General features: G+C 32.9%; 2 protein-coding genes across 2 annotated transcripts; both read right to left on the reverse strand.

Annotated features, from left to right (window-relative positions):
- Nucleotides 1-2,936: 2,936 nt before the first annotated feature.
- LOC140891184 (FH protein interacting protein FIP2) lies at nt 2,937-7,388 on the reverse strand. The gene is made up of 11 exons (XM_073299536.1): nt 7,224-7,388; nt 6,729-6,838; nt 6,334-6,468; nt 5,718-5,873; nt 5,054-5,137; nt 4,394-4,440; nt 4,116-4,189; nt 3,849-3,907; nt 3,702-3,761; nt 3,298-3,378; nt 2,937-3,227 (listed from the first exon to the last, which is right to left on the reverse strand). The coding sequence occupies exons 1-11, from the start codon at nt 7,273-7,275 to the stop codon at nt 3,174-3,176; spliced, it is 912 nt and encodes a 303-aa protein (XP_073155637.1). The 5' UTR covers nt 7,276-7,388; the 3' UTR covers nt 2,937-3,173.
- Nucleotides 7,389-10,169: 2,781 nt separating this feature from the next.
- LOC140886784 (protein RRP6-like 2) lies at nt 10,170-18,602 on the reverse strand. Its single transcript, XM_073293626.1, is given in 13 exon segments — nt 10,170-10,363; nt 11,124-11,293; nt 11,412-11,499; nt 12,224-12,269; nt 12,411-12,493; nt 13,566-13,674; nt 14,288-14,338; nt 14,850-14,929; nt 15,324-15,407; nt 15,484-15,642; nt 16,973-17,128; nt 17,782-18,339; nt 18,341-18,602. Coding segments are annotated over 13 exon segments (1,782 nt in total). The 5' UTR covers nt 18,476-18,602; the 3' UTR covers nt 10,170-10,300.
- Nucleotides 18,603-21,120: the final 2,518 nt, after the last annotated feature.

Consider the following 21,120-nt stretch of genomic DNA (forward strand, 5'->3'; position numbering starts at 1 on the left):
ATATTGGGTACACCCCAAGAACCTTGGATGTAAGATATTCATATCCGAACCAAGTAAAATCGTGTGTCAAGTGTGTTCTTATTATTTCTGGCGTGTTTGTCTTTGATTGAATTGTTTTCTTCTCTCTCGCGTGTTGTTCTTGGATTAAATCTCAACAATTATGTTTTTGTAGAAGTGATTAAATTTATAGATTATAAAAAAGTTTAGAAAAATCAAAAGTTGATAGTGTTTGGAAACAAATGTGAAAATCTAAAAATCAAAGTTAGGTAGTGTTTGATAAATAAGTTATTAGAGTGATTTTAACATTGACATTTTTATTAGAATCACTTTTGGAGAATCATAATCATCGTATGACTAGCTTTTGAATTTCAATTAACTTAAACATGAACTAACATATAATTTGAGTTTAAAAAACACACAAAAGTGATTTTTTTAAATCAAAATCTAACAATCATTTTTTTAGTGATGACAAACACTCCCTTATATTTGATTATATTCATTTATAAATATTATTTTTATGTAAAAAATAATTTCTTTTTAGGGTACATACAAGTCAATATTTGAAATGTCTCACAAAAAACCTAATCCTATTATATTCCGTATTTTTCAAATAATGCCACGATAGATAGACTTTTGAATCTTAAATATTGGAGATGCTTTCATATAATATAAGAAAAAGGGGGACACGTTTCATCATATCGAAAAATAATAGAATAGGGTATTTGATTCGTTGAATGATTGAGGCTTCCACGGAATGCATTTATTCTATTACTTTAATCATGCTTCGTCGATTATTCTCAAATATATATATGGTTCGATTTATGTATTTCAAAATTATTCGATATTAACATTTAAAATTTAATTACAGCACTGGTCGTTCTAAGGGCAATTGGGCCAAATATACTTATTTACACGCCAATTTTCTGAAAGTACATTTCCTTTCCCATTCCAGTTTTATTTTACTCTCCTGATCACATATAGAAATGTATGTGTTTTCACATATTTTTATATATATATATATATATATATATATATAAATTATTGTTCTTCTGCGATGTTTGTTTATTGTTTTCAAATTAATACTTTTTACATATTTTTTATCACCCGGGATTAAAATTTTAAATATAAATAAAAATATGAATTGAATTGTATACTATAGATAAATATACGATGGAATTTAAAATATAGATAAAAATGAGATCGGAGAATTAAAAAATTCAAGAATATTAATTTAATTTTATTATAGATTTAATCAAACTAATAAAAAATTTGTTATTAGAATTTAGGAAGAATATATTTTAAATTAAATAGTATGATGAAAGAATTAATGTTTGTGATGTTCACTCCTTGTTAAAAGATGTTTTGTCTTAAAAAAAAAAAGATGTTTGTCAGCGTTGTTTGAATTTCGAAGTAGACGTGGACGGTGTAATAAATACAGTAGAAATCGAAACTTGCCGACAGATTTGAGTATTTGAACGAAATACTGCACCAAATTAAAATTTCAGCGTCGAATTGCAATAATTGTCTCTGTTTAGTTATTTGGTAGAACGATCGAACCATGACGCTTGAGATACTGTACGATTTAAAAGATTTGAGTTGCACAATTACCACCAACTATAGCTTTTGATAAAGCGGTAAGCGTTCGGTCCTACAATTGGTATCAGAGTCAAGATCATAGGTTCTATTCTCATTGATTTCAAGTAGTGCAATTATTGGGTGGGAGATTGTTGGATGCAATAATTGTCTCTGCTTGGTAGAGCGATCGAGCAATGACGTTTGGGCTACTGTGCGATTTAAAAGATTTGAATTGCACTATTACCATCAACTATATCTTTTGATAAAGCGGCAAACACTCGATCCTACATTCAGACGTCACATAAATTAATTTTATGATACGGATCTTTTGCTTGATGCGATCTATAAAAATATTATTATTTTTATATCAAAAAATATTATTTTACTTATAAATATTAATTGGGTTGAAGCATATTTTATATATCGATGACACATTCTCACCACAAGAGACCTATATCTAAATAAAATAAGGGAAGTGTATTTTCGGATAATATATTTCTTTTAAGTAAAATAACAAGGGATATCGCCAAAATAATAAGGTTACGTTTGAATATGTATTTATAAAACATTTTTATAAAAATATTTTTAAAAACTTTTTATAAAATATTTTAAAATTTATTTTAAAAATAAATATATGTTTGGACAAATATTCTATATAAACATTTTAACATTTTAAAATTAATGTTTTTCATATTTACCTTCCATAGTTTCATTTTTAAAATATCTAAATATATTGATTTATTATCATTATATTGTGCATTTTTTTCATCCTATAAATAACACAATCGATACCTTAATATAATTAAACATATTATGATTGAATTTTTATTTTTAGTAAATCAAATACATAAATAAATGACAACGGCATGTGGATCAACAACTCTCAGCACATCTCAAGATACAATGTATTTGGACAAATCAATCAGGATCATGTATGTGCGCTGCAAGTGTGTATAGATTCATAAATGAACCGAACGTATGACCCATACCAAATTTCAACCGGAATGAAATTGGCCAAAACATTTTAAAAACGGTAAGTAAAACTGGACGTGATTTTTGGCTATCTTCTCGCCCAACTCAAAAAATAAAAATAAAAAATAACTCAATTCGTTCTTACATGATTTTTGCGGAAGATTTGTAACCATGTTTTAAGCGAGCCGAATAAAATGCACTTTATAAAATTCACACTCAATACTAGTATACTACAAATAACACAAGTCACATTTCTATTCTCAAAAAAAAAAAAAAAAAAAAACAGCTGCATTTCAACCATTCAAATGCAAAGGACACCCTATCCATTATATTATAACTTTCTTTTTTAAAACAACTATTATATTATAATTAGTAGTATAATAACATGGTAAGATAATAATATATAAAAATTATATTTATCGATGAAAATAAATATATATAACACTCCACAACATTTATATTTTATACAAAGGCCAGGATTTCACGATTCTACATATTTATTCAGAAATCAATTAATATGAATATTCAACACCAGGTTGGAAACGAAACATAGTTTTCGACACGGCTGTACATTATATTTTGTCGCCAATCAGACATATAATGTGATGTGCAGAAGCTTTGTCTGATCACCTGATTGCTCCAAGTAAATTGGCACCATCAAGTTTTGCACCTTCCAAATCCTGTCAAGAACATATCAGCAACATAAAATATTGATCTTCCCATTCTTCGAATTTAAAATGAACGACTTACTGCATCGCGAAGATTTACGTCCCGTAAATAAGCTCTTTGAAGATTTGCACCTCTCAAATTCGCATTAGTCAACTTTGCGCCCTGCGATACAAACACACCAAACGCCGCCATGGTTTAGCTGAATACAATGGGCATCCTTTCAACGAAAACTAGGCAATTTTTCAGAGCAAAGAACCACTTTTGATTGTTTCCAGAATCAATGCAATCGATTTAACATGAGAAATTTGAACAACGCGAAAGAAAGTTATTGCCAAGTGAAAAATTCCTTGGCATACTTGAGATAACAAGAATTGTTGAGCACACAATACAACAATGAGGTTAGGTCACTAGGAGCACATTTTTTCCATATGATTTTCTGATGGTACTGGGAAATAAATTACACGAAGCAAATACAGTATTTTTACCTTCAGATTTGCTCCTTCAAGATTGGTTCCTTCTAAGTTGGCATTGGTTAGATCAGCAGTCTGAAATAGTTAAAAAAATGGCTTTCTTCAATAAAATTATGGCAAAATAAATCTAAATTCAGTATTTCAAAGGAATTGTGATAGTACCTGTAGATGTGCAGAACGTAAATCTGCTCCGCAAAGGCTACTGTTTATCAAGCAAGCATCTATGATATGAAAAATGATAATTCATTACGTAATTATAACCTCCAAAACTTGCACCATACTTAAAACCATTAAAAACCTTCAAACAAACAGGGGCACATATGTACAAAGTATACTCTTTCTTGAAATTCGTACTGGAGAGGCCCAGTCATGAAGAACTGTGAATATATTTTTCATCGACACGCACATTTGAAGTGCAGGGAGATTTACCTTGTAGATTTGCACTCTGGAGGTTGGCCCCAGCTAAAAGAGCCCCATGAAGATTAGCACCCGTAAATTCACATCTTTCCTAGGCAAGTTAAATCGATTAGAGACAACAAAGAAGAATATTTATGAACATGACCCAAATAACAATTCCAGCAGGAATCACATATTCTCATCCCAGAAATTCATGTACCGAAAGCATTATGTCGGAATCAACTCCTAACAAAAAGTAATAATAAAGGAACACCCAGAAAGGATAAAACTCCTTAAATTGATTATCTTACTCTCGCAATGTTGCGTTGTGAAATATGGAAGCCTCAGCATCCACGTCCTGCCACAAAATTAAAACATTCTAGTATTATGAATATAACATCTGTCTTCATATGAGAAGGTTCCAAGAAGAAAAAAAGTCCAGATCTACGGTGCTAGCCATTAGAAAAGAAAACCAAGTACGATGCACACTGTAGAAACTAGTGGACTAAACTTCATAATGTTCAAAAGAACCAAACTTTATCCTATATTGGTTAAGAAACAACAAATATGCATAAAATTCCACAAGCATATGTCAACAAATATTTTATGACCAAGATAAAAAATAAAACAAAATCAAATCACGAGCTGTAAGCCTGCAAGAGATTACATAATTTCATTATTTTAGATAATTCTGCAGCCTTCAATCCAGCACACTTCATCTTTTTACACGAGGGAGGGGACAAGAATGTGAGAAATTTATAGCATACATATGTAATTTATAAATCATAAAATAACTATTACCCACAAAAGGCCTAACATTTCTTTTGAGAATCTATTGTATGCAGTTTAAAACACAACTTTCCAAGAGATTAAAACATATTACATACATGTCACAGGAGATGTGGCAGCACCAATCATCCATGAAGCAGAATCATTTACATTTTCCTCTCAAAAGAGATTATAATACACACCTTGAACTTCGCAGAATGAAGATTGGCTCGTGAGAAGAAGACATTCTTTAGACATGCATAACTGAAGTCCACAGAAGATAGGTCCTGCATTTTTAACAAAATTTGCAAGAAGCTGATCAGAGTAGAGGATAAGTTGAATAGAAGCAGGAAAAAAACCTAAGAAATTCATGGCCATAAATCTTCTACAGTTGCGTAAAGAAGCATGATCAACTACACTGATAGTCAAATCTCAACTATCTTATAGCAAACAACAAGGTTCACAGATACAAGCCACAAAACAAGTGCTTTTAAGCAAAAAAAATTGATGTGGTTCTTACTAAGTTTATAATAAACTACAATGGAAATGATGGATCATCTTATCAGACATAATGATGTGAGAGCAAATTCACATTATAAGCTAAACGGAACAAATGACTTACATTGAATACCTACCAATCACCTGTTTCATAATCCATGAAAGAACATCAACTCAATTACCAGAAAATGTGGCCATGGTAACCACCAAAGCTAATCTTGTAATAATTTACAAGTGTTATATTTTCCTTTTCTCAGTTGTGTGTTTTCTCTAACTTTGGGGCATTATAAATCACAACATCAAAACTCAGTTAAAGATTTCAATCCAGTGGAAACATGCGTCAGAGTCGATTAGTTAGATAAGTAGTACCAGTTTTGACAGATCAAGTCCAGAGAGATTGACTCCTCGAAATCTGACTTTCTTAGACTGAATGCATTTAATAATATCAATGCGTGTCAGTTCAGTACCCATCTCCTCATCCACCTTCCTCTTGATCAACGATGTTTTAATTCCATCAATTAAGCCCTGGAAAGTACACGGTGTTTTCAGATATGCTCATTCACAAACAGGCATAGAGGCGAAGGAAGGGTAATCACCCCTCTAACTTGAAAAATTATTCTATATATATTTTTTCAAATCCAAGTTATTTTCCCCTCCGACTTTTTGGCTATCAAGTGTAGTACAAACAGTTTTCCACTGTAGCTTATGAATTTATGATACAATTTAACAAAAGAAAAAGAAAACAATTCCATCCATGCATGGGCTGAAATTTAATAATTTTTTTTAACTATCATCGAGTTTTAAAGTAGAAGAAATATGATCATTTAATAAAAGAAAGGTTACAAACAGAACATGAAAGAAACAAGCACATTGTTGCCGGTCACATGCAAGGCCCGCCGCATAATTTATATATCTCATGATTAAATAAAGAATTAGGAACTATCTAAATCAACGTAAAATCAACAGAGAGTAAGGAATGACTCACGAGAAGCTGGAAATACTCAGCCTCTCTCAAAAGCTCAGAATATTGAGCATCTTTCAAAATGGGAACTTCCCCGTCCCTCAACCAATTCAAAATATGCCGAAAATGTTCCCCATCTCTATCAACAAAAACGTAGCCCTGTGGCAACATCAGTAGATACCATAAATTACATAAATTTCCAGAAAACCCATCAGGGTCAAAGTTCATATAATGCTGGGCTTTCACAAATGGAGAGAACAGTAAAACAACAAATACAATTTTGAATCAAAATCATGGCTTCATGTCCAGCATCTTTTATTTATCTTTCTGTCTAAGCAATGCTTCTCAATTGACAGGTTTGAGGATAACATTGAGAAACAAAATAACGCTTGGGAATGCATCTCTTGCCATTGCTATACCGTATCATTATCCTGACAGATAGTGTGGCGACCACTGAACATTGCCGCAAGCATTGAATCAGGCTCACGCTGAGTCAAGGTATCGATTGTTGTGCAAAACTTTTTGCCTCCTAAATAACAGAAACACAAGGTTCATCGTATTAATGCAGGATGAATACTTTCCAAAAACTATGTTCAGAAAAGATTCAAAAAACAAAAATCCATTGATCTCCCTCATATTCAAGACCCACTAAAATATATCATCACACTATCACAAAACTAGTTCAGAACAACTATCTCTATACACGAAACTATCAATGTATTCGAGCAGTCAAAACTCAAACGAGGCAACAGAGAGTAAAATAATTACACTTTGGCTACGAAAACAGTGCACCTGACACAGCAATATAGTTTCCACAGGTGATCAATAGGCACTGGAATTTCATCGAATTACGTTTATAATATCACACAGACCACCAACAAAAACACATTACACATACACATACTGAGAATTACCGATATTGAGGCGGACGATGCGAGAAGAAGCTTGGGAGCAGAAGGTCATCATCCAAATGTTGGGGTTTTTGAGCTGATAATTATGGATACTTCCGACTTTCTGAGAAACCTGGAATCTTGCGGTAGCGAGTCGGTATTAAACGACGTCGCACAGATGAAATGATGTTGGCAAACGAATGGGGTGAAAGAACGAAAGTTAATGGGAAATTGCATATTAGTCCTTATAAATAATATTAATTAGCATCTGCTAACCCATTTATTCTTTAATAATTAAAGTCGGAAGTCTGGTCTACAACTTTTACTTAAGTTTATAGTAAACATATCATTTTGCCATTTGGATTCTCTATATTACCAAATTTTAATTTTACTACTATAATTTTATTTTGGTAATTTTAATACTTTTAAAAGAATTATGATATTAATTCACGTTTTACACGTCAACACAACGCCAATATTGCATTAGTTTCATAGTATTAACATCAAGTCTGAAAAAAAAGATTAAAATTATCGACCAAATCAAAATAACAAATTAAACATGAAATAAAAGAGACACTTAGGAAAAAATTATAATTTTCTCTTATTTTATACCCTTTCACTCGTTTGACGTAATTTAATTTATAAACTTTATATTCTGAAATGAAATTATTTATGTTATCTGGTTAATTATGAATCTATGATTATTGATTTTTTTCTAGAAGGCTATGATTATTTATTTTGTCATACTCATTATTGAATTTTTTTTAACATTATTCATAATCAGAAGTTTTACTTGTTAGAAAAAATTAATATATAAGTAGATGTGCAAAGAAATCAATGAAAATAAATTAAATTTTGGATTCCATTAACTGATTTAATTAAAAAAATTAATCTATATTTGCATATTCGAATTACAGTTAGTAATTGATAGATGACTAAATAAAATATAATTAATAATGTATTGTCAAAAAATTAGAAGCATTCTAGAGTTAAAATTTGATCAACTCGATTCAGTACGAAAAATTGCAGAATAAATTCCGCATACAAATTAGCTATGAATATTTAGATAATAAAATAAGGAATTAGATCGTTTCTCCTTGGGTATCCGTATTTTACCAAAAAAACCCTATTAGTAACAGTTTTTTTCTCCCATGTAGCTTCTCTTGATTTTATGTTGTAAATTAATAAATAAGTTCATTAAAAAGCACATTATTATTTTTTACCCATAATTTTTTTTTTATATCGAAGAAGAAAACATAGTTTTCCATGCTTAACCTTTTGAGTAGTGTTTTAGAATGCTTCTAAGAAACACTGTCGAGCTTTTCCTTTACAAAATTCTCAAGTGTTTTAGAATGCTTATAAGACACATTATTGAGTTTTTCCTTTACAAAATTTGAATTCACAAAAATTTCAAATTTTATGAAGAAAAATATCAAAAATCTTTCCAGAAGTATTCCAAATTTTCGACCACCACTAAATATTTGGGGGGAGAACCCTCGTGCGTAAATGTTTCCCATGAAAAATCACTGAAAGCACAAAATATGTTTTTCTAAAAAATGAACTCTCGAGGGTAAAAAAATTAGATGAATCGTATAATGTTTCACAAAGGAGATAGATTTCACAGAAGAATTAAAATTCAGAAGATATACTAAATCCGGAACTGATGTAAACTATAGCAAATAAGGGATCAGTCGTCCACCTAACGGAAAGTAGCACTGCGATTTCCGGATGCCGGAAAAGCCAGCCGCCTTCTACCCTGTGGCAGAACATCTGTTTTCTCTTCACCGTTTGGTGATTCAACTGTCACAGAGCTCTTTTTCCCATCTCTTTTAGACCTATTCCTAGTATTATCTTTGCTTTCTTCGGTTCGCATCCTGCGAATGTCCCCAAATTTTACCTGCTCTCGAGCAGCTGCATAATTGAACGGTTCAAAGTCCTTGGAGGGTTGGAATTTTTCCACCATTTCTGAACTCTTAGGCTGCTCTTGTGATGCAAAGAACTTCTGGAAGCTTGAGGATAGGTCGGACAGTGACATGGGCTCATTCTTGATCATCAATCTCTGATGCAGAACCTGCTATGCCGTTTGCTGGCTGGTTCAAGTCATGGTTGGATGCAGAATTGGAGTTCCCTTTCGCGGATTCTTCCGTATCTGAATCAACACCGAGATTTATAATGTCTTCAGTGGTTGAAACAGTAGCTGGTGCTGGGACTTCTTCCATGTTAGCTGGAACTTCAGTTATCGAGGGATATTCCTGAACAGATGATTGAAATTGTTCATCTCTGCCTGAAAATATGTGGAATGGGAGACTCACTGTTGATTTTATTTGCTCCAGCTTAGTGTCTCGTTGTTCCTAAAGCCAAGTAACTAACTTTAATCTTGAGAAGAAGATGAAAGAAGCGAAGTAACCGAACATAGTGAATCAGGAACTGTCAAACTTCACAATGAAACTCACTATTTTATCAGGATTATGCTTCCGCTTTGCTGAATTGCCAAACAGTGCCCCAAAAGCTCGGCTTGGCTTCTTCAGAATCGGAGCAGTTGCTGCAGCCTAAATTAAAGCAAGTCAATTTGCCAAAGTAGACGTGTTTTTTCAGCAGTCAAGGGACAATAATGCTCTGACAGCAATTTTGTGCCAAGAATGAACTGAAACATGATCATAGACTTCTTCGAATCAATAGCAACAGGGGATTTTATTGGAGGAATGTAGGGTGGTCTGGTTAGCATGTTCTGATTAGTTAAACGTTTATACAAGAATATCATACACAGGAACCAGAAGGATATGCAACGACAAAAAACTGAAAAGTAGCTTACGGCTGGTGACATTTTCATATCTGTTGATGTAGCTTCGGGATGCCCAGATTCATGTGATGTTTCTGTAGGAACATAAGCAGCACGACCATCTGTCTCACTTCTTTCATTCCCATTTCTCTCGTAGGGGTAGTGAGCAGATTTTAGCTCGGTTTTACTGATTGTAGCATTAGAACTTTCAATGACATGAGACTTGTTCACGTATTGAACCGAAGATATTGAGGTGGCATCTTCGCTGTCATTACGTAAACAGCTATGTTTTATTTCAACTTCCTCGCTAGTTTTTATTACTTCAGGAGCTGTTGGAGGCAACAATTTCAGAATCGTCTGCAGCCAAAGAATTTTCTTCATTTACCTGCAACAATGGATCTCGTTATCAAATGAAGCTTTACATAACAAATTAATGGAAAGCAATTGGATATGGATGAGAGAGTTGAGACAGAAACCTCCAAAAGAGAACTTTAACGAGCCTATCTGACACAATACCACATATCAAGCACGTTCGAGAAAATTAACATATAAGGGAACCTCTTATCTAGTGACCACAATAAAACCAATCCACTAAAACTTTACAAGATACAAGCATATCTATATTTGAGAATGAGAGATGCTTGCATAAAAAATCTGTTCCAAGTTGACGTTGATTTCAATTTGCAGAACAAACTTGAAAGCAACTTTTAAGTTAAATAATAATCAAAAAATGTTTTCTTGTAGTGTTTATGCTGTTCAATATGGTAGATTGTTATTCCTCATGCTCACAAATTTTATCATGTCCTCCAGACTCAACATGTTGCTCGGTTCTTTCAAATTAAATGTCATAATATTTTGTGTCATGGATGCAAACAAAAGACGATAAGCGGGCACCAGTAACTCCAAAAAATAGTCTCCTCTGAGTTGATAAAACTTTATTTTTCATTGTGATAAGATACTGAAAGTAATGCTCTCTATAAAACTTTAAAATGAAAGGCACATACACAAATAATAAAACAGAGTCTATGACAAAACGTAGATAATTTTCCCCTTTCGACCAGAAATTAGCAAGTTCACAGAGACGAGTTAGCCAGCTGGGCATAGAAAACGAATGAGAAGATAGGATAATTCATAAAAAAACATACCATTTCCAATCGCCTCGCTTTAAGTTGTTCAACGGCTTCCTCAAATGCAGAAGCATTTCGGATGGCATGTTTTATTATGCTAACAACAGAACCAATATTTCGTTCAATATACGGGTGCTTGGATCTCAAGACATGACGTAATTTGCTGGCAGTGACAGGCATCTGTTTAGCTTTTCTCAACAAGCATAAAGGAAGAATGAATAGGGTGAGGAGGCAGAGAAAACGGTATGGAACAAAGAAAACCTAGAAACACTGGATGCAGTTAAATTTGGAAAAACTAGTAAGTACCAAGTTCGAGAAGATTCCTATTTGGTAAAACATATCCAGTGCTCTCATCTTCAGCACGAGCAACAACATCCCTCCATTCATAGAGTCCCTAAATGTCGTTCAAGAGTTACTCAAAAAATATAGATTGCAAGTGTATGCAGGGCCCAGGGGTATAACCAGAAACTTTTAATCCGTTTAGGCGAAAAAATATACTACAAAATATACATGTAAAATGGAGAAAGAAACAATTTTAATATGTGTCCTTAACAATTTAAATCATAAAGTTCGAATCCATCCTAAAAAGTTCAAATTCAAGTAATGAATAATTTTCTAAAATATTTAAATCAGGAATTTTAGAATAATTCTTAGAATAACAGTTAAAATATGATATATTTTTATTACGTTGATATATGATATTTTTAGACACAAACATAGTGTCCATATAGTGTTTAATTAGATGTAACACACTTTTTTAACGTATTCAAACCACAGCACAAGCTTGAAACTCTCGACAAAAGTTCCAATCAAACCTGCTGGGCAACAGCCCAGTTTTGCCTTCGTATATGTCTGCCTCTGTAGTATGCGAAAATGACAAAAAAAAATGCAGGAAAAGAGATTGAAAACGCTAGAATCATAGAAAATGTTTGCTTATTGAAATTGTCAATAGCTTGCATAGTGACTGAAGCACTCTAAACGAATGGGTAATAACTAACCAAACGCAAAAAACACCACCAAAAACACAGATCACGTGAAAACTGTATACAGGGAAAGACAGGAATGAGTAAATTAAAAATGTATGCAGAAAAAAGACAGGCATGGATAAATTTACTTACAGAAACAACAGCTAGCTGCCTAGTGTTGAGCTCAGCATCCTGTAACCTGCATCATCATATTTTTAACCAAAAAATCAGAAAAGCAGACGAGTAGAAACGAACACAGGCCAAGAATGCAATATGTTTGCTCTATGGACAACAAGGTCCATGATTAAAGATTGCCACAAACTGACAAATGGAGCAATACCCATAAATGTGAAGGTACGAGTCATCAGTCAGAAGCTCCTTTTCATAGAGTTGACTGCATATATCATAACTCCGTTTATAGACCTGCCAAAACACCACATAATCGTCAGTTGCAACAAATGTTTAGTTATGCATTAAATTCTATAGCCCATTTATTTGGTAAGCATACCTTCCGCAGGTATACAAGTAAAAGAACAAAGTTAATTTTTTTATTTTTATTAAACAATATCTTAACATTATAACCAATACATACATACATGCATATATACGTACATACATATATATACGTATGTATATTAAAGAATTGAAAAATAGCGTTATTATATTATAATATAAAAATGATAGAAATTTTTTTTTTAGTACTTTTACATGTATATAGTTTTGTTACCCTGCACACTATCGTCAGCTAAGCTGGCACCAACTTGCAGCGTTTGTTTTTTTCTTCTGAAAAATTTTAAGATGTTCAGGTGAACATCTTTGAACAATTAAATTCTTGAATTTGATTCATTTATTTTAAAATAAATGTAAATGATGTTATGTTCGAAAAGATTGAGCTCGGGTCAGCCAGGATCACCTTCCGTAGCTAATTTCAAGTATGTAGTAAAAAAATGGAAATTGAGCCAATATTGCTCCCCAACACACAGGAAACTTGAATATTAGGACACTTGCATTATATGCCACCACTAATCACATTAAACTCTCAAGCTGATTGGATGTTTAGTTGATAGGATATCCTTAACAGCAGAGAGGAGTTATGGTGAATCTAAGGGGAAGAGAGTCAGACTTTAAATTAAACATGTCACAATAAAACAGTGTAAATATCCAAATAACACGGCTGTTCCCTGCTGAGGTTAACAACTCTTCATTTTGGTACAGACTGGACTATTTTCTCCAGTCTGATCAAACCAATCCTCGCACTTCTGACTATCATTTTACGAAAGAACTTCAATGTTTTATTTCAAAAGTTTTCTCTGGTCAGCATTTAAAAATTACAGTTTTGAAATCAGGAAGAATTTTGGATCTGTATTTTAGAAATTCACCTGTAATTAGGAAGCATTTTAAAGTTTCACCTTTTAGTGTTCTAGAATCAAAGAACCAATTTCTGATTCAATACTTGAATCCAAATTCCAACGAAGAATGAATTTAAAGTGCTTGCCTCAGTTAGAGGAGGATCAGAATTTTCAGATTCAGCAGTTGACATTAGCAACTTTTGCCTCAGCACATCATATATGTACAGCAAATAATGTGTGTCTTCTCTGGCATATCTGTGAAACAGAAATCATACACTGACATGAAGATGACCGCACAGTGACAACAAGAACCTTATAATCTTAGCAGATGAAATTATAAATTCTCTCATCTAAAGTCTTGTGATTCATGGTTGTCTAACTTTAATGCTTCATGTTACTACACAAACAATTCACATCCTTCGCCATCACCTCCAATTATCTCATCTACTAAACTTGATTCACCAGCTAACTACCCAGGATTAAGAAAAATAACATATGCATCTGTACATAAAGGTGTACTTATGAGCAAACAGGAAGTGTCACTGTAAAAGCCTCAATACTAAATCATCTAATCATACAAGTGTCAATTCAGCACTCTCATGTTCATTTAAAGCAGTGGGTACTGGTCGTGTAACTCAAATTTCTGAGATAGGAGACAACCATAATTTCAGTCCTCCACATGCATAATTAAGACCACCTATCAAGTACATGAGCAAAACAATGTCCCTATATTGCATTAAATAACAGAGAGAATACTATGAACAGAAAGTCCGTAAGAGGAGGCTTCTTACGTACAAATTCACATGCTACATGATAATGATAACTGCAGAAAAAATATAACAGAACACGAGTTTAAGAAGAAACCTACGCAATCATCTCCTGGGGAAGTGGGCGTAATCTCCAATCTGCATTTTGGTATCTGCAGAAAGTAGCTGGTTAAACCAGTAATCCGCTTCTAACTATACTCTTTCCTTCTATTCTTCCATTTCTTTATAACTTTTCCTAGGAGTCCCACTATGTATAGTGGTCAGTTCTTCCTATCTATATATATAGAAATTTTCAGCTGCCCAATGATGCCCAACTCGTCCTCGACCACTAAAACCCGGTACCGTATTTTAGTTATGCGAAAAATAATTAAAAAAAAAACCACTGGACGAGGTGGGGAAATATTGTTAAGCAGCTGAAAAGTCCTCTATATATAATAATAATAATAATAATAATAATAATAATAATCATTATTATTATTTCAACATGGGGTGGGGGTTTAGCCGTTTCGGTCACTCCCACAATGGAGAAAGGATTACACCACTCCAACTACAAGGACTGTAGCTTGTAGTTGGTGCTTTTACATAAGAGGTGGCGACATCGCGTCAGTTAAATTATATGGATCACCATATTACTGGATATTTTATTGCAGGGAAAGATCATACTCTTTGTTTGCTGCAACTCCACAAAAATGATTCAGCAGGTACTCAAGGCTGTTACGTTCCATTTTCAATACTCTCGAGGCCTGTCAACAAAGAACAAACATACTCAATCCCAAAACTAGTTAAAGAAATATGGTAACTTCATCCATTGTGTTTAAATGCATGATTAACAAAGCATCTATTTTAAATGATATATTTTTCCAATTTTATACATTTTTGCAATGATACCAAGACCAAGTGCAGAGAAAATGGAGAAAATTCATGTACAGAAACACGCCCAAAATGCCAATGTGAGTACATATAGAAAACTTCAAATTGTTCAATCCAGCAAAATGAATTGTCATGGGCCACGGTGTTAAGAAATAGGACATGTAGAAGCTACGACATAATTTGGGATTCAGGCGTGTTTAAATGATTAGCAAAGCAAAAAATTCATTTATGCAACATTATCTAAAGAAATGCATTTAATTCGAAGACCTGTCCTGTGTCAAACATATTGCAGACATATATGCTGAAGTCCCGTTGAAGCCATAGAATGTCACGATCTGCTCCATGCATTACCTAATCAACCCAAGAATTACACCGATTTAGAGAAGCCGACGTGAAAACAATTATCCACAACAATCAGAAAAGTCACCTTTCTCTTAGTTGGGTCTTTGAATAGAGGTCTGAGATATGGTCCAATGTGAACCCGGAGTTTCAGTGTGTCGATCACAAAATCCTCAGTTCTTGTGGAAATTTGCATCAAACACGTCAAGCCTTGAAAAGACCTGTAATGGTTATGCTCCAAATCAACCTACAAGATAGTAGCACAGTAAAAAAACAAAAACACAAAAAACTCAGAAATAATCTTATGAAACTCAAGTATCAAACTCTCCAAGTGAAAATAGAAGAGTATACACTTTTTTTTGGGTTCCACTGGATATCTCATAATTTGTATCAACCAACGTAATAATGCCTACACAAGCCTTTTAGAAATTTATAGCAACTATCACCAGATTAAGAAAATACATACCATGGTATGTTTTTACACGACTGAAAGGGGAAAAAAGTAAAAAAACTGACGATGACCTAAGCTGCTTTAATATTAGAAAATTATTTTTCATAAACTAAGTTTAAATATTCTGATAGAACCAAGTTAATATCCAAAACATGGACTATTTATTTTTTGAGGTTTTTGAAGAACCTGTCTCACTCACAAGGCAAATAAAAGAGCTTGAGCTCAAACCACAAACCACAAACCCCTTGCTATGAGTTACACCATGCTTATTACAGGAGAAGTGAAAAACATATTAACAAATAACAATGCATATATATATGCAGGCAGAGAATATGGAGAGCTCTAGAAAATGTCAATAGCTAGATGTCGATAGATGTAGTTCAAGTGATGTGTTCAGTTCTGAAATGAGTAGTGACACATTAGGCAGGTGTCTGAAGGAAACTGAAGTCCCTCTTACAATAAAAATCACATGATCATAGGAAAATCCATCAACAAAGATTTCTTCTAACTAGCTCTCATCTGAAGCTCTTGAAAATTCTACTTAATATAAGATAAGTTGATATACACTAATTTGGGACCTACCACCATGAATAAAAAAGTGATAGATAAACATTACGAAACTAAAATACTTCATACATCATGACTTTAAGAACATGAAGCATGGACATCTGAGCAAGTGCTGTCTCATGCATTTGAGAACATAGCAGACGGTCCAATAAGAACAAAAATTGTCCAGTTCAAACCTTTCAAGCCTAGATGTTTCTCCTTTTGGAGCATGTCTGTAACTCAAAGGTGAGACATATTCATGATAGTGCTTGAAACATATTAAAACATTTGGGGAAGCTCTGGCATTTAATGAGTTTAGCAGGAGAAGTGATTCCATACATCGGTGAAAACAACTTTAACACAAAAATCGGAAAGCAGCTCTCAATAGGTAAGTGGTAACCATGAAGAAAGGCAACATAGAATATCAACAACAACAAAGCCTCTATACCCTGTACTATCATATGAACCAATAATTGACGTAGATACAGTCAAATCAATATATCAATGAACAGATACATATATATATATATATGTATATAGTGTGTGTGTGTGTCTCATCAATAAACAGGACATAATTTACCGCAAACTCCTCCACGTTAGACAATTTTAAAGCCAGCCGTCTCAACTCATTCACATCTTCAACAAGTTTGAATGGGGTAAGTTCTATTGGAGGAGGTTTAATAGGCTCCACAGTGCTGTCATTTTTATCAACGAAGTCAAGGACAGAGAGCTTTTCCTGTTAATGTATGAGAAAATAAGTTAGCAGTTAGCACCATTAAATATTTTCATATTTTAGCTTATTAGATGTACAATTAATAACATAATGAGCCATGAGAAACATCTAATCAAACAATCACCGAGAAGCTAAAGTCAATATGTGCATTTGGTGATCATTTCGTACCCAAGTGTGAGCAGAGAGATAGAGATATGTTGTGGACATAATGATTTCAGAGGCTCATTTTCTCTGCCGAAACTTTTTTAAGAACATACAATATATTCAGAAAAGCATTCCTGGTCCCTTCAAACATTGTCATAAGCTAAACACATTCAATCTTAGACAAACTCTTTAACTTTAATTAAACAAAATGAGGGTTGTCACTTTGGCAAGGCAGAATAATATGATGGGGAACTGTTTGAAATGAAACTGCAAAGAAAAAAGGCAAAAGCAAACAAGAACTTACAATAGTCAACAGATAAAGAATCTGGATAATCCAATCCAATATTTCTTGTAAGCACATAAACACAACAATCATCACCAAGACACCTAACTCTACGGCAATGCAAGAACATAAGCATAACCCAGACAAGTAAGAACACCGCAAGAAACAAACAAAACAACAGACAAATACGAACAGAAGAAAGAAGAACAAATGAAAACCAGTATCTAACCAAGTAGTGTACGAAGGTAGACCCATCTTCACTCCTATCCAACCAGACGTGCTCGAACGGCTGATTCAGATTATTTACAATGATTTTGTACTCGTCTTGCGGCCTGGGTATCGTGGGTATGTGAAATGGAATCTTAGGCTTCACCTTTTCTGCTACCTTCACTTCTTGACGCTTCACTCTGAATTCTTCCACATTGGCATCCAAACTCGAAAACATTTTCTTATTCTTCTTCCCATAAACCATCTGAAACCCACTTTCGGAATCATCATCAACAGCATTAACTTTCATCTTCCAGACACCACTCTCCTCTTCCTTCTTCCGCATCATCTTGAACTCATCCACTGACACATCAAACATTTCAAAAACATCATCATTCACATTTTCAAGCCAGTCGTTCGCCACATCGTCGTCCAATTCCGTCTTTTCATCAGGCGGGAACATAACCGCCTTTCCTAACAAATCTTCCGATGCCCCAATTTTCATCAAAAGATTTTTCGATTTCTCGCTGATTTCTCTAACAGGGTTCTTGAATTCCGGAAAATTATTATAAAAATAAAAAATCCTTCTGCGAGGGTAAGATTCTCGATGAGCCGGAAAGCTTTCCGATTGACGTCCGCAAGGAACCCCTCGTTGCCAGATTCCGCAGAGTCTCGGTTCTTCCTGGAGTTGGTTCGTCAGTTTGATCAATATCCATGATTTGTTTCTTTTATCCCCTCGAAACAACACACACTGAAATGGGAAGTTACAGAGAGGGACTAGGGTTTATGGGGTTTTTATCGTAACGCCCATTTTCAGTTCAGAGGTTTCAGGTACATAACAGAATGCAGACTGTACAACGCATGCATTTCTTGTTTTTTTTTTTTAATCATTTCTTCAACGGCGTGACAAGTGTACGGTCCCGATGGTGTCTCTGAATATTTGTAGAAAAAATCATAAAAAAATCCACGCAATTATATAATTAGTTTTAAGTTATGCTTTTAATTAACTAATTAAGCATGTTATTATGATTAAACATACGAAACAAAATCAAGATCACAACAAAGCTTATAATTAATTATTTTTCAAAAGGGAACAAATATTTCAGGCCCCAAAGCTAATTAAGATTTATATGAAAAATCAAAAAGGCAAATTGTTAATTTTGATTCGTATATATATTGATATGTGATATTTTTGGTCTAGCATATTTTGGTGAATCAATTATAGTCTTGTAACTTATATCCTAAACAATAAATTTAAATTAGTTCTTCTTTTTAAACTCGTGTAATTAATTGACTAATTTCATTATTATTTTTTGATAATTGTATTGTCAAGCATGCGTGTATGTTACAAAAGGTTTTTTTTAAAAACCATGAAGTTTAGCATAATATTAGTTATTTAATTACATAATTTAGACGAAGACTAAATCTGATTAATTGAAAAGGTAATTACAAGACTATAATTAATTCAATAAAAGACACCGAAATTAAAAAAAAAATTATTAAACACCAATATATATGACTAAAGTTGATATTTTCCAACATCAAATGTTAAGAACAAGATTGAAGCCAAATCAAGATTAAAGTCATGAATTTTAATTATCAGAATATATTAATTGATTTATAATACATAAAATCATTTTAATTGTTTCTTTATTATATAAAAAGGAACAAAAAAAATTAATGTAAAATCAATAAGAGACCATGATTCATTATCTGTTCAATGCTGATCTCAGATAAATAAAAAGAGATGTTCTTTAGAGAAGATCTCACGAATATTTATTTGTTTAATCTGTTTATACCGGTTAACTTTCCATATATATAAAGTTATACATAAAATTTTTTAGCATAAAAAAAATACTTCTTAATAGATCTAAACAATTAAAAGATATATCTCACAAAATTAACACGTGAAACGATTTCATAAGAATTTTTGTGAAATAAAAATATATAACTACAGAGTACATACTACGTAAGATTAATGTATGATATTAATTTACATGTACTTTTTCATGTCTCAATTTTCTCCATGGGTGAAATTGAGATCAATTCTCCATAATTTTGTTATTGAAATTTCTTTATAAGTCTCCACATGCGAGCATTGAAACTGGGAAATAGGGGGAATATTGTACTGTACATGGGGCCGTACATAATTTTGGTATATTTGATTGACATGGTCCATGTTTAAAATGGCATTAGGCTTAGATAAAAGCTGATAAAGTTCCATCCTTTATTCTTTATTGTTTTTGTTTCGAACACGAGAATTTTATTATATGTTTAAAATAGGCTGAAATATATTGAGGGCTGGGTGTGCCATAAAGTTTAGATAATTTACATTTATGATATATGAGTTATTTATATATGTTGAAAATATATTTCTCTCGTTCTATGAATAAAAGACATGATGTGTTTTCAACTGCCATAATAAAATCATGCTATTTCATTAGAGTTTAGAGAAAATAATCGAAGAAAGAGCTTTAGTATTAGATATATAATAATAATTGACATTATGCCCAAAAACACCAATTTTCATCCATCGAATTCATACCCTACAATCCCACAATGTACAACTAGCTAGTCAACTTCTCGATAATTCAATCATGAATTTCTATAATGGAGTAGGAAAAAACCCTACAAGAAATGAGGGGGAGGAATTGAGTGAGCAATACAAAAATAAAAAATAAAAAAAAATGAAGATTATGATGTCAAATTCTATAACATAATTGATATCAAGCATCTTATATTAGCCATCACATAATTCACATTTAAATATGTGTTGTTTTAACAATATTTTCTCTGAACAAGGAGTAGAAAACAATGAGGGAACCGATAAAAGGGATAATAGTAAATTTCATTTTCAAAAAATGTAATTAAATCATCATCTGTTATTTATGTCTCGCTTCTAATTATCTCAAATCCCTATAACTATTTTATGTGCTTTTTATATTTGTTGGATCAAGTCATCAAACACTCTCTAATCACCGAAAATTGTAAAAGTTATTTTAGTTTTTGTGAATAAAATGTAAATAATGATTTAGAATTCCACAGAAGGAAAAAAGTGCAAAAGTGCCAAAGGCAAAATGACCAAGCAAATCAAGGCCACAATATGCCAAGGCAACCATATTTAAAGCCACCAAACCAAAAGCCATAAGCCCCAAATGCTTGTGAACACACTGAAAGCGAAAAGCTCCCTGTCCAAGACAAACGACCAGTTTATGTTTCCCAGTTTTTTCTTGGAAAAATATATTCAGTTTATATTAAAGAAAATTTACAAGAAGAATACAAATCTTGAAATCTAACAAATTTCTCTTCATGTCCAAATCCCACCATGTAAAATAAGAAGATGTTGTGCATGGAGCTGATA

Source organism: Henckelia pumila, chromosome 3, assembly GCF_033568475.1.
Source record: "Henckelia pumila isolate YLH828 chromosome 3, ASM3356847v2, whole genome shotgun sequence".
Classification (NCBI taxonomy): domain Eukaryota; kingdom Viridiplantae; phylum Streptophyta; class Magnoliopsida; order Lamiales; family Gesneriaceae; genus Henckelia; species Henckelia pumila.